The 14,311-nt window shown below is 35.0% G+C and overlaps 1 protein-coding gene across 4 annotated transcripts in view; it reads right to left on the reverse strand.

Moving 5' to 3' along the window:
- Positions 1 to 949: 949 nt before the first annotated feature.
- The window catches only part of SYT14 (synaptotagmin 14), a 58,981-nt gene continuing 45,619 nt past the window's right edge, over positions 950 to 14,311 (reverse strand). For 2 of the 4 annotated variants that reach the window (XM_086744529.1, XM_086744525.1), the window contains exons 5-7: positions 5,947 to 6,136; positions 2,813 to 2,869; positions 950 to 1,680 (exon numbers count right to left, since the gene is read on the reverse strand). In XM_086744529.1, the coding sequence (XP_086600655.1) occupies positions 1,367 to 1,680; positions 2,813 to 2,869; positions 5,947 to 6,136 (561 nt within the window). In that variant the 3' untranslated portion in view covers positions 950 to 1,366. The remainder of the gene's footprint in view (positions 1,681 to 2,812; positions 2,870 to 5,946; positions 6,137 to 14,311) is intronic. The other 2 variants (XM_086744527.1, XM_086744526.1) reach the window with 1 other exon arrangement.

Consider the following 14,311-nt stretch of genomic DNA (forward strand, 5'->3'; position numbering starts at 1 on the left):
AGATTCAGCAGTCAGTAAATTAGTGCAATTCCAGTTAAAATATTTGGGACAAATAGGAATCTCAGAAGCACTGGTATTTCTCTAATTTCAGTGGAAGCCATAAATGTTTATCTGATGGCAAACTTTCTTGTGATACTGTTGTTTCTCAATTGTGTCATTAGAAAGCTGTGTTTCCCAACCTGAACATAAGCCAAGCAAACTTCTATTTGGGGTGTGAACATTCATTCAATTGCAGGCAAATCACTAGAAAAATAACTTACTGATGTTCTCTGCTCCAAGAAGAAAGGCAAAAACTCCTGGTCTCCTCTCTACTTTCAACAAACAGCATATGGTAATTCCTAAAACAGCTCTGAAGAGACTCAAAACAGATATTTCAACCAAAGCCATAATATTTCACATTGATTCAGAGCAGTTCAACTGCTGCCACTTCCTTCACCGTCTTTCAACTTAACTTCCAACTGCTGACATTTTAAAGAAATTAGTATCAATTTGTTTAATGAAAATATATTTTAGTAAAGTCGTGCTCTATGAGCTTCCTACATTGGAATACATGAATACAGGAAGTGCTTTCAACAGAAAGTTACATAGTTTTACAGTACAACCTGTCTAAGGAGATTTGGAAGGGACCAAACTAATGATCTGGTCTCTTTGGATTAGGCAGAAGTACAGGCAAGAGGGAAAAACCCGATTTATGCCATATATAGAGCTTGTTCCTGTCACAGATTGAAGAAACATTATTTTGACGTCAAAGTTCACCTGATGCCCAAATGCTAGTATTTTTCAAAGCAACTGCACATCAAAAAATCAAAACTTACTTGTACTAAGCTCCTGGACAGAAACTCAGTGTAAAACAACAGTATATTCATATTTGCTATATTACTAAGTGTTCTCCACGGGTGGGGTTTTTTTTTTTTCTTTTGCTGTACAGATCATTAACTTTTTCACAAAGTGCAAATTATTGACCTTTAATCTGAATGCAGGCAGGTCAGAAGCTACAGCATTAGAGCTATACAAAAAGTACACAAGGAGGAGCTTACATGAATTTGGAGAACCTTACATAAAATGTTTCTGAATTGAAAACCACAAAACAAACCCAAACAAATACAGCATCAGGTGGACGGGGGAGGGACTGCTAATGTATCTGTGTACAGCAAGGCTTCTCTGACCCCAAGGAAGTGTCTGACACTAAGTGAAGATTATATATTGAATTCTGCCATTTGCATGTTGTGCATTCTTTACGATGGAATGTTGAACTCAGTTTCCTTTTTTTCACTCCCACAACGAATCTGTCGATTGTGACCAGGGACAATCATCTTCTTGAGAGTTCAAACTCCCTTAAAACCACGACTGCACTTTGTACTGTCCATTACGATTCTAGTAAAGTATGCCATCTACATACTTGCTGCCCTTTAGATTCCTTCATTTCAGTCCAGTGATTGAGCTCATCTTCTCCTGAGCTGTTGAGACCTAAGGAAATCCAGCCTATCATCTCTTTTCGTTTCATGCTGCGCTTATTATATACAGACAGTATGAGTGTCACATCTGAAAGCTGAAACAGTGCCACTTGGAAAACGAAGGTTTCTTTGTATACTGGATTTGGCTGTCCTCGGCGGATTGAAGTTTTGCATTTGGACATCTCTTGCCCCATTGAGTTCAGCAGTGTTAATTTAACATATGTATCTACAAAATAAATCGTATTTTGGAATGTCAGACATCTTGAAAAAATGTTTTTGTGAATGAGATATTTACAAGATACAAGGATATGGTGTATACCAGGCTTAGTTTAGACACATGGGAAGATGACAAGTAAGCAAAATATTACAAACACACTAACAAATTAACTAGCTTCAGTACTATGTAAATAGGTTAACTTAAAGGTATACCTCATAATCCTCTTCCCATCGACCCCCCTGATTTGTTCTAAATGAACTTAAATTGCATTAACACTTAGCAAGCTCCAACTAGGCACAACACTGTAAAGCATACCACTGAATTTTCAGAGAATAAGAATAAATAAAGTGGAATGAAGGCAACTAATGAAGAGAAAAAAAATAATATTGATACACAGTGATGATATCAAAACAGCCAGAATGAAATTATTAAGAATAATCTCTGCATGGATGTGGTTCTCACTGGGCTTTTCAATTTCATTTATTTTAAAGACCAAAATGTAACAAAGAGCATTCAAAGGTGGAAGTTTACACAACATAGAAAATCTCTTAATTCCCAGATTCATGAAGGAATACATTTAATACACCTTTAAAGAGAAATTTTTTTTTTTGCATAATTCAAGATGGTTGTTTAAAACATAGCTTGTTCAGTGCTCTTAGGAAGTCCATTTAAGAAGCTGATGTGAGCAAATGTGATTAGCATGCACTGGGTGTTAGTATTTGGGTATAAATCCGTATTTTTAAAGCTCTGTTTTAATTTGAGTAGAAACACCAAGCCATGCTCCTGGAGAAGGATTTGCATTTCATGAAGTTAACTGATCTCAACAAATACAAAACTGTATAAAAAAAAATCTGGTTGGTCATTCTTTATTTCTCTCATATTCATGTTAATGAATAATAATATTAAAAGATTGGAGTTCATGTAAAAAGAAACACATTGAATGTTTTCACTTTGCAGGTACACTGAAATCCCAACATCCATAATCAGAGATAAATGCAACTTTTGCATTAGAGAGTGCCACAAATAACAAACATATACTTCTATAAACCAATATGGTAGGCAGCCGTAGATAGCTTTACTGCTGGCAAGTTTTCTTTTGCATGAAAAAGACAACATCCAATTAGTTTCTACAGGAACTCACCTCGGATTATATAAACCTGTCCACCTATCAAGTGTTTTAGACAACAGAACAGTCCGTCTGACAACAGGGGGTGGAAAGCAGTAAAAGAAATAATGACCAGATGTCAATAGTTGGGTGAGAGAGGATCAAAGGTTAAAGTTTAAGAGGAAACACTATTCACTGGAGTGGAAGAACACTTAGCAGCATAGATCAGAAAAAGGATTGAACAAAAGGATTGTTGGGTAAAATTTAATGAAATGAAAAATTTGTGCAGTTTTTGTGTAATCTTTAACAAAAATTACACTGCTTACATAATGAGTTACCTTAGCGCTAATAGCTACTGGGTTCCAAAGCACACTCAACAAAGAAAGAATCATGCAAACGATTACATTATAGAAGACTGGGCAAAAATCACTGTATCCTTTTTATCAGATCTTATGCTTTTTCATGCAAACTCCAGCATATTAAGAAAAACTGCACACAGTAATTATACTTCATATATTAAAAGCAATAAAATGAAAAATCACTGAACTGAAAACTAAGTTGGTTTTGCCCTTAGCTTTCATATTTACAGATATTTGACTGTAATACTTTAGTTCTTGCGTAGTGATGGACTGGGCACAATAATGATTCTGATCTAATCTGTAAAAATAGCTGAGGGATGCTTACATCTGAAATTCAAGTATGGGTCTCTATTAAAAATGTAAAGATCTCACTTGCTAAAATCCATCTATTTATGGATTTAATGTGTGTATGCATGCATACATACACATGCATTTAATGTGCAAAAGCTTGTACTCAATTTCAACAAAATTTTAAAGGATACTAAGAAGCATCTTTTTCCCAGACAAAATATTAACCGTCACACAGAGAAACAAAGACATATTTTAACATCAGCTGTTATTGCCTGCGGGATTTGGCCTATTTGCCTGCACTCAGTTACTAATGAGTTACTACATAACATAAATATGCAGCAGAAGAGTATATACTATGAAGAAGCAGAACTGTAGGACTAAATCTATATTTGCTGAAGAAACATTTCACAAAAATTGCATAGGTTCACAACCCCTGGACTACAGAAAGCATCGCATGTGGGAAAGAGTAATTGCTTCCCTTTCTATCATAGTTTATTAAGACCTGAATAAAAACTGACCTGTGCATGTACTTTGTAGCACTTCTCAGGATTCTGGACCACTGATGGTCCAAACAGCAAATGTGATCAGAGCATTTCATCACCAACCCTATGTGCCTTAGTTTTCATTTTGTGGAAATGATGGTACAGAGAGAGGCTGGTATGTGTCCCTGATATATTTGACAGGGAGTTAGGAAGTGGCAGTGGTACGCGCCTGGGTCCAGGAGTTTATAAGGTGTGACCACTGCCGGGGCAGAGGGCAGAAGGGTGGCACAAACCAGCCCATAGGAGAAATATGGATTCCACAATGTTCTGTGCATGGCCTTACCAGACCCAGAACATGAATTAGTTTCCAGCTTTCTAGAAACAACAGAACTCTAAACCTACATTTGCCTAAACAGAACTGGACTATTATTATTATGAATATCAAAACTACTTCCCCCTATCCTTCACTGGCGGTAACAAAAGCTAACATACAAGGTCTTCCCTCTAAAAAGAACATGGTATTACAAGGCTATGTGTCATGTTCTATGCTGCTTCCTTGCAATCTGAAACAGATTTTTTACCCCAGTGACATACACAGCAGTTAGCCAGACAGCATGGGCCCACAGAACACATTTGGGGAATTAACATACCAGAGAATGAACTTATCTGCCTTCAAAACAAGTACTGAACCCCCATCTAATTCACATATTCTAAATATTAAGAAAAACTTGGCTTGCTCTAGAGATTCCAGAAAGATAAGGATAAGCCATCTATGGGAACTCATGGTCCCTTCTCTCCAGGTCTTCTTTCCCGTTCATTCCTTCCACCACCACAGTGTCCTTGGGCCTTCTTGGCCTTCCCCATCTTTTTTTATGCTTTGTCTCCAAGTAAGTGACTCTGGTGCAGCTACCTAATTATACAAAAGTATTAGAGATGTTGCTTTTGCCTTCTTTCTCTGGCCATGTTAACAAAGTCTGGCTCCATCAGTGTGAAAAGCATAGAGAACACAAAACAGAGTAAGGCTGAGCCAAATGTAATTAACAAATTGAATAAAACATGGGTCAAGAAAGAAAGAAGAGAGCATAAGTCTCAAGTGGAATGGCTTACTTCCTAAACTCTGAAGACAAAGTGAGATGTGCAAACCACTTATAAAATGCTGGCAGTCTGCTACATAATCTAGTAGAACCAGATAATCTGCTAGTCCCACACAAATCTGGGGATTAAGAAACAGAAAGAGGGGTTAAAACCTGACCTCTCCAGACAAAATAAAGAGGAACAGGTAGATACGTCTCACTACAACTTATGTAAATCAGACTCGTTATCTAAAAAACAATAAAAAACAATTTTAAAAGAAGTTCATTACTGAACTTTCTCAAGCTAAATCAAGGAATTAGAGACAGTAAAAACATTCTGTGTGACATTCCATCTGGCTCCAATTTAAAAGTACATAAAGTTCACAGATATTTCACACAAATGTATTTTTGAACAAATGCTTGAACACACAGTTCAAGTCCTTTCCGATGGTTCTGCATACTAAATATGCCAAAGGTCTCAATTTGTTTCTCCGTTGTGTTCACTGACATTCCCAAGTTACACATATTACTACCACACATACACAGGCACATAAGCAATTAAAAGACTGCAGTATCAACCCCTCTAGGAACAGCAATAACTGTTCAGAGTAAACGTTTATATTAATATTAGCTGGCATGTACTTTCTCTTTAAACACTAACTTTTTATTCTTGGCCTGTGATGTGAGGCATTAGTAATTTAGCAATTAATCATTATGATAAAGGTAATTTATTAGTCAGTCATCATGAAAAATTAAAACAGTCTTGTCAACTTACAATTAATATTTTGAATTTTAGATTTTTTGCTATTTCCCAACTGACTAGAAATATAAAACATAAAACAGATTAGTTGATGATTGCTCTATTTCATTTTGATTGGGTAAGACTAAATGATAGGATTGAAGTCCATGCTATCGAGAGCCCCACCAGTACAGAAGCATTAGGATGAAAAAAGATTTTCACTCACTGGGTGGTCTGTTCGCTGCCAAGTTTTTGAAGTGGCTGCCTTTTATCACTTCTGCTGATAATCTTCCTGTTGTAGCATTATAAAGGAGGCCAACGAGGATTTCTGGAGCTGAGCCATGTACCAGAGACTGACAAGAGGAGGTACTTTCACTGCAGGACACTTCTGACATGCTCATTTGAGAGTCACAACCCTATAAAACAGATTAAAAGTTCTACGTATTTTATGGAACCATGTTACTGGGAAGTCAATTTTTAGAATAATGCATAAAAATTAGGAAGGTAACTTACTGACAATAACAGAAGTTCCATTCAATAACCCAATAAGAAATGTACATCCTTAATACATACTGAGTTCACACACATTAGAGGTAACAAAGACTAAAGCAGTCTGCAATTAAAATAATTCTTAATTTTGTGCTTCTGTTGTTTCACAATTCAGGAGAAGTAATAGCAGAAGATGAAGGGCAGCCTTTATGGTCCCTTTTTACTTGCTAAGATAAGAGCTGTAACATAATTTGTCAGCATCCTGGAGAACATTAAACCTTGGATCTTTTACTTTCCAAAAATGGAAAACACTAGTGGAACTTTGAAGATAATAAAATGCAGAAAATTCTTATTCATCCTTTGTAAAGGTTGTTCTCTAGACTGAGAATTTATGAGTAGCAAAATAACAGAACATATGCAAATAGAAAAATGCACTCTGTCTAGAATAAATTAGCTTACAAAGAATTTAACTGATCCAGGGATATAGAATCGCAATAGACCCTTTGTCTTGGGTGGGAACGGAAGAATGCCATTCTAAGGCTCAGCAAGTGATGCTTAAATTTCCACCCTCCAAGTTTCAAAAAAATTCAGATGCTAATCATACCACAGTAGTTTCTACTTTCATTTCTTGATTTCATGCACTGGCACACAGAATTGTACCAGTGAAAACAAGAAACTGGATGGAATCTAGCCAATGACAGGGCAATTTGCTTGGTAGCTGGGAAGAAACTTTTGAATTATTGGTACATCTCTTTATGATTTTCTCAGAAAAAAAACCACAAATTGGATCCACAGATTTTTTCAAATATGGCTTGACTCATTTGAGAATCTGGCAGCACTCTTTCAAGAAGTCATGATGATTTTGTGAAGCTGATTCTTCCAGATTCCAAATGTCTCTATAATTTCCAGCAACAGCTGACATCGGTGCAAGATCAGTTCTAAAACCTAAATAGCACAAATTCTCATCAAGATAAAAGTTAACTTTAAAAGCAAGTAACTTAATCTGACATCTAAAGCCCAAATGCACTACAGAATCTCAAATTAGAGAAGATACCTACGAGAAAAAATTATGAACGTACAATAATACCTTTCATATTGACATTTTAACTAGTTCTTCTCAATAGAACATTTCCAAGAAGTCTGGCAGAAGTTTCAAGTAGCAATACAGTTCCTCATTAATAAACATTCACTTATGTATTCTTCCTCCTAAAGAAGGATCTCAACAAAATTCTTTTACTTCTATCCCCCAAGCTGCAAATTCTGAATTTTAAATCTTTGGTTCTTTGTTCAATTCCAAGAACAAATTTCAAATGGGTTGCAAATTGTAAATTGCTGAAAATAAATTACAAGTATACATTCATTCTCTGGTTCTTGGCACTCACAAAACAGGAAGTTTTTGATTCCTAACTACAACAGGAGAATACAAAATGGAAAGTTTAAAAGCAAGATGACTTGATTCAGCAGTCACAGTACACACTGCACACTTGAAAGCCTCAGCCTGTCACAACTGCAGCTATTACTTAAGTTTTCTGGTCTTTTAAATTGTAACATGTTATCCCTATGGTGCTTATTCATCTTATTTTGTTGGGCCAGGAATTTAACCACAGTCAACCTGACCCTGTTCAAAGCTTAGGTTGCAAAGTTGATTGTGATCATGCTGCAAGTCCACAAAAAAGACATAACACAAAGCGAGCAGCTGGGTAACACTCCCTCACAAACCATCAAAGGGCTATGAGATCTGTACTTATAGAAAGTGATGATAGCACTTTTTCGTAGTTGTGACTTATTTGTACAGTTTACTGATGTTCTAATAGAGACTCAGTCGGAATCATTTTATGACAGAAGTAAACTGATTACAGTGGTAATCAGAATAAGGTTTAGAATGCTAGAAAAAGTAAATAGTAAATGAGTGATGACTGAGAAGGAAAGAATCCTGAAGTACCTTGAAGGGGAAGACAAGTAGCTTCTGTGCAATATAATAGAGAAGGGAGAAAACAACTGAAAAATGAAACAAGTGTGATACTACAAAGTTACATAAGGATGGGCTAGAAATATCATTCCTTTACAGCAGAATCCCGTTGTATCCTCTTGTCCTGACAGACAAGACTGCATTTGGCAAGGTCAGCAAAAAGGACCTCACCAGCTGAACGTTAGGATGACAACACCTTGGTTATGCTTCCATCTGTAAGTGGATGGAAATGCAATTAAGTGGTTGTACCTTAGAACTGTTGCACATAAAGAACTGGTAGATGTAGCCTTGATGAAAATCTGGAGAGAGGGTCTAACTTAAACATTTTGCTACAATATTTTCTAAAACTAAATATTTTGCCTTTTGTTTTGAGACAGGTGGCAGGTTTGAAACAAACAAAAGCATGTTGTTTAATCCTTAGTGTATAATAAACTTACAAATCTCCTCCCTACAAAATGTTGTGGTGACAGAAGTTTAAAGATATTAAAATAAAGCAACCAAATTCACTGAAGAAACAATCTAAACAATGTTTTGCTTTCCATTTTACATAAAAAAGGACTCCAACTCATTCTGTTTCATTCTGACCCAAGCGTATTGTAAAAAGATACTCTGCTTTTCAGTTATGAACTGGAAAATCCTAATATAAAAGAAAGTGAGATTTTAAGAAGAAAAATGAAGCAGTGAGCTGTGAAACAGATTAGAAGGTAGGCTGATGTTACTGGGTAAAAATAGGGTTAAATCACATAAACCAAAGTATAACTTCTGTGTCTATGATGAGGGAGAAAACAGAGAATTTGGTGGCAAGTAGGTAAAAAACAAGAGAAAAAGGGGAAGGTGAGGTTGATTTTGAAAGAAAACAGAAAGATCCTATGAGGAAGAGAAGAAGAAACAGGAATCAGGGAAGGTAAAGAGCCAACTGAGATCAACAGGGCTCAGATCAACAACTGAAGAAAGAATTTTCATTGCAGAACAAAGTTAAAATCAGGGATACTGAGTACTATGAGACATCTTCTAAAAAAGTATCTTCTCCAGCACAAAGTTCATTGTTCACATTGTGGAAATCCATTAATTATTTTAAGTAAGGTATTCTGTGATAATCATGTCTGTTGGTAAGTAACTTGACTTTGTGTTAAGTCTGTAAACTACACTAGGATTGAAAATAACAGTTTTTCAAGTCTCTGTTTAGAGTTTTTTTCCTGTTTACATAGTCAAAATTCAAGAAAAGTGCTAACAAACTAATCAGGAAAAAGGCAAGACAAGAAGTTACATTTTACCTGCTCAAAATATAAGTTTCATGATCACATGCCAAATAGTAAAATTTTATCACTGAAATTGCTAATTGGTACAACATGAATATAAACTTAGCTACAATGAAGCTTTCATCTCACAATAACATTACAGTGCTACCAGCTGCTTTTCATCTCCATACAGATCTGCATTCAATCTATCTTTAAATCTATCTGTAGGCCACTTTGATACTCTAGCTTCACTGTGGAAAACATAATACTTAAACCAAAACTTACTATTTGTTTCAAATAACCTGTCTATGTAAGTTTATTTTATTAACTCTTCTCTTTCTTCCTCTACAAACATTATGTGTATTTTAATAAGCAGGGAATAAAAGGACTAAGGTTCCATAATAGCAAAAGCCTTTCAAGGTCAGTGAAGCACCAGAAGAGCCTAGTAAAAGCTGTTTAAGAAAAATCTTAACTGCAGCTTTTAAAGAATTCAGATGAACTGTCAAGGTATTGATGATGTGGCCATAGTGCAAGGAGCTGTCTCTTGAGGTTGTCTCTGGGATATTAATGCTAAATCCTATTTTTGACTTATTTTTGTCAATTTAGCCATAACAGAAATATATTATTAACAGTAAACTCAAGCAAAAAAAAAAAAAAAAAAAAAAAAAAAAAAGGTAAAGTCTATTTCAAATATTCGGTTCAAAGGTCTGTCTTACTACAGAAAATTACAAATTTTCAGCTTTTCAATTTTATAACAGAGCTTTGCACAAAGGACTTAAGCTTTTCCCTTATACAGCACAGGATAGTACTTTATTACAAAGTTAGCCGAACTTTATTTGATCAACATGTACAAGAATCACTGCTTTTCACTTGATTATAATATTGTGTGTTACATTCTACATAAACGTAATTACTAATTCTCCAAATTACTGACCTTGCTGACTTCTTTGCATATATTATCTAGGGAAGAAACATAACTTTTTAATAAATATATAATAAAAACATTTCCATTAAGCAGTATTCGTGTTTCACATTTCTATTGTACAAAAGTTGCTAATAAAAAAAAAAAAAATTCTGTTTTTTTCCCTAGTGCAAATAGAAGTGAACACATACAATGCATCATGTCAGACCTGAACCCCTAGGAAGTATTTTCAATAATCTTTTCCTCTGCTGACAACATCAAGAATCCTCTATTTACAACAATGATAATATACATAAAATGTATTTATTTGTCTTCCTTCACCATAATTCCATGGAAATGATATTTGTTACTTACATATTAATCTCCTACTGTTATTTGTCTATACCCTGAAGTTCTGCTCGTAAGCCAACTGGAGTCAATCACAGGGAATAATGTGGCCATGCTCTGAGGGCAGTTAAAAGTTCATTTTCTTTATTGCACAGGTTAAAATCATGCCTTTGTAGCCTTATGAAACAAGAACATCTGATTCTCTTGGCTTTTCAAAATACACACAGGAAAGATGAAACCTTGCTGACAATTCTTCAGCAACAAAAATCTGATTCACAGCATGTTACTTGTCAAAATGTCTCTCTCAAATTTTAAATGTTAATGTTATACCACTAATCTCTTTTTTTTGCATCTTACTTCTACTGCTCTATCAATACAACTGAGAGGTTAGGGAAGGAAATTTGAATCCTAGTAGGCAAGAGGGAACTGAATCCAGCTCTCCAGCATCTTAGATAAAAGTATTCATCTCTCTTAATCACCCGTTCTGAACCCTGAAGGTATACTGTTCCACTTTGAGGCAAAAGCTTGCTGCTCATCCCCTACTTCTGCTCTGAAAGCCGGAGAGGATGACAAAACTGAACCTAGAGGCTCCACATCCCTCATTAGTGGCTTAAGCACTAGACACTTTACAAAAATATGTTTCAAAGCTAAAATACTTTTGAAAAAATATCAAGATCATTTCTGGAAAAGAGCACTTAAACTACCTGAAGAACTGAGCCTTGAAAACAGACAGATGTAAAATAATGAGATACTGTATACTAAAATTAAGAGAACATACAGTTATGAGTATTTTGCTTTAGACCTGAACTTGCAAACATTGAAGTATATAGTTTTAGGTAACTCACAAACATTCAAGTTTAGGAAAATATTGTTGTTTATGACAGGTTAATTATTTGGGGTTGTTTTTTTTTTTTTTTTTGCTTAAAAGCTTCCTTGAAGCACATTCCAATTAAGTATAAGGTGCATTTTATTCATGTACTTAACACTTAATAGCTAAGTTAACTTAAAACACAAACATTAAAGTAAACATTCTGATAATATTTCCAGTATGCAACTTTAGGAAACAAAACACTTATTTTTAAAGCATGTCATTCTACCCAAAATCACCAAGATTTCCTATTCACAAATTCCAATTTAAAAATCTTTAGCCAATAAATCCACCCAACATTGATGTATTGACACCAAATATGGAATTGTTTTGGTTATTTAACTGATATTAATGTAGCTGAAAATCAGATTAAATTCACATTTCTCATTAAAAGCTTCTGCTCTACCTTGTTTTTTACTCTCAAGAAAAAAAAAACAACTTCTGGATACGGAATTTTACAAAACACACAGTTATCTCACAGATGAAACTCTGGAAAATGCAGATCAAATGAAAAATAATACTATTAATAATACACAGCTATAAAAACTTCTTAGATAGATGATGATACTACACGAATTTCAATTTTAAAGTAATTTAAAATTAATTAATTTTCAATAAAAATTAAAACATTTGTGGGTTTTCTAATAAGTATAATACAGTATTATTAAAATAAGGTTTGTTTTCAAACTTTAGGATACATTTTATTTAGTTATAAAATGAAAATGACAAAATAAAATGTATACATTCTTAATAATGGCAAAACAACATTCCACTTTTCTGAAATATTTTGAACAAATTCACAGTGAGATTTCTCTGTTCATATTTCATGAGAATCTGCTATTAGTACTTTGCGTCTAAAAGTTTTTAAAATTATCAGCTCTGCAGAACAAAATATTAATTCTCTACAGAAAGGGAAACATTTTAAGTTTTCTATAACTTCCATTTGTCTGCATTGAAATGACACCTTTGGCTTCCTTGCCACATGACAAAAGGTCACCTAGCTGCTCCATAGACTTCACGGGCCTGAAATTTGCACAGCAAACCTGAGCAGCAGTGGAGGCAATGTACAATGGAATTCACAGCATTTATAAATGTGCTCTGTTTCTACGTTGCAAAAGTCTACCAGCATTTTCTACAGCCATGGGTGAGGGTGGAAAAGACACAAGAGGTCTTTTATTATTGAATTCTGTTTTCTGAGACAAGCCATGTAGCATAAAGAAACATTCAAGCACTAAAAGCTCTTAGATGTTTGTGCTAGCAATTTAGTTAAGAATGTCTGACACAAAATGCAGACATTTTACCTGCACTCCTGATGAAGCTACGCTAACAGCTCCTACTCAGACTCACTCACACCTCCCCCTCTCTTTACTCCCTGTCAAACTTGTAAGACCACGAAGATGTCACTGCAGGACACTTTCCAAGACCACAGACTTCTTTAAATGACAACACTCTGTCCAGATGGACTTACTCTCTATGTTCGTTGGGGAGATTAAAAGCAAATAATTTCATTTTTGTCTTTTCTCTCTTGATTACATTCTTTCAAACCGGGAAAAGAGAAAAAAATTCAGCGATCAAACAGTAGGCATAATATATGAGTAGTCAATCTATGCACTATTATTTGACTGCATAAACATTCATGCAATTCCTTTTCAAAATGAACAAATCCATAATATTAAAGACATGTTTATAACGCATTTGTCAGTTAAACTACTTGTGATTAACAGTTCACCCAGCTCTAATTTAATCTGCTAGTGGTACCCCTTTTGATTTGCTCAGGTCATGTTTAATCTCATGATAGGAGGATCACCAAGTGTTTGGAGTTGGAAGGGATCTGCTTCAGTTCTTAGAGCCATCATACACATCACAAAGAAGGGGAAGAAGTGGATTCTCCTGGGGCCAGCTGACAGCTGATTAAGCCCAGAAGAAAGACAAGAGCTGCAAAAGATGCAGCTTATGGTCATACATGAAGGCCAAGCCTGACAAGAGGCTAACACAACAAGACTAAGACCTTTCACCCTTGTGAAAGGTGTCCTATGAACAGAAATGTTTATCTGATACCAAATACAGGCTGCTTGAATATACAAAAGAAGGGATTACCTGGTGATCCTCAAGTCTCAAATGAAGAATGCTAATATTATACTGCAAAGCCCAGGAGAAGAATCACCCAGTAAGTAAACCAAAAACTAAAATTACAAGTTCCACAAATGTGTAAGTTATCAATTTGCAGACTAGGTAACTTCATCTGTTTATACAATGTCTCTGATTAGAATTTCTCCCAACAGAAATAAATTGGAGGAAAACAGTGCACATGCTTTTGCTGAAGGGTGCTCAAACCTGCAAACAGAACTGTTTCTGTGTTTTTCCTTTTTCTTGTTTCCTTGAAAGACAGTAACAAAAGTGAGAAGATGTTTGTGTGTACACGTACATGCAAACAAGAAGGAATTCAAATTAAAAGAAAATAAAATAGTTGAGAAACTCAGTATCTCTAAGGGAAACAGAAGTTTCACTTGTAAGTTAAAGAATATATCTCCACTGATAAAGTAACTCGAGGAAGATATAAGCAGCAGCTTGTAGTCTTCAAAAGTGGAAATTTCATGCTAGTGACAACCTTGATAATCTTTATTTGTAACTCCTATTAAGTCACTTCTGGAAAATTTACATTATGTTTTTACAGTATTACTATTTTCCTTACTGCTCTTTGAATTTGCAGTCCAGGTTGGGAGATCATACTTATGCTACAGAGAATGATAGTCTGAGAATCTCACAGATATCTGAAGA

This window comes from Chlamydotis macqueenii, chromosome 3, assembly GCF_036417535.1.
Source record: "Chlamydotis macqueenii isolate bChlMac1 chromosome 3, bChlMac1.mat, whole genome shotgun sequence".
NCBI lineage: Eukaryota > Metazoa > Chordata > Aves > Otidiformes > Otididae > Chlamydotis > Chlamydotis macqueenii.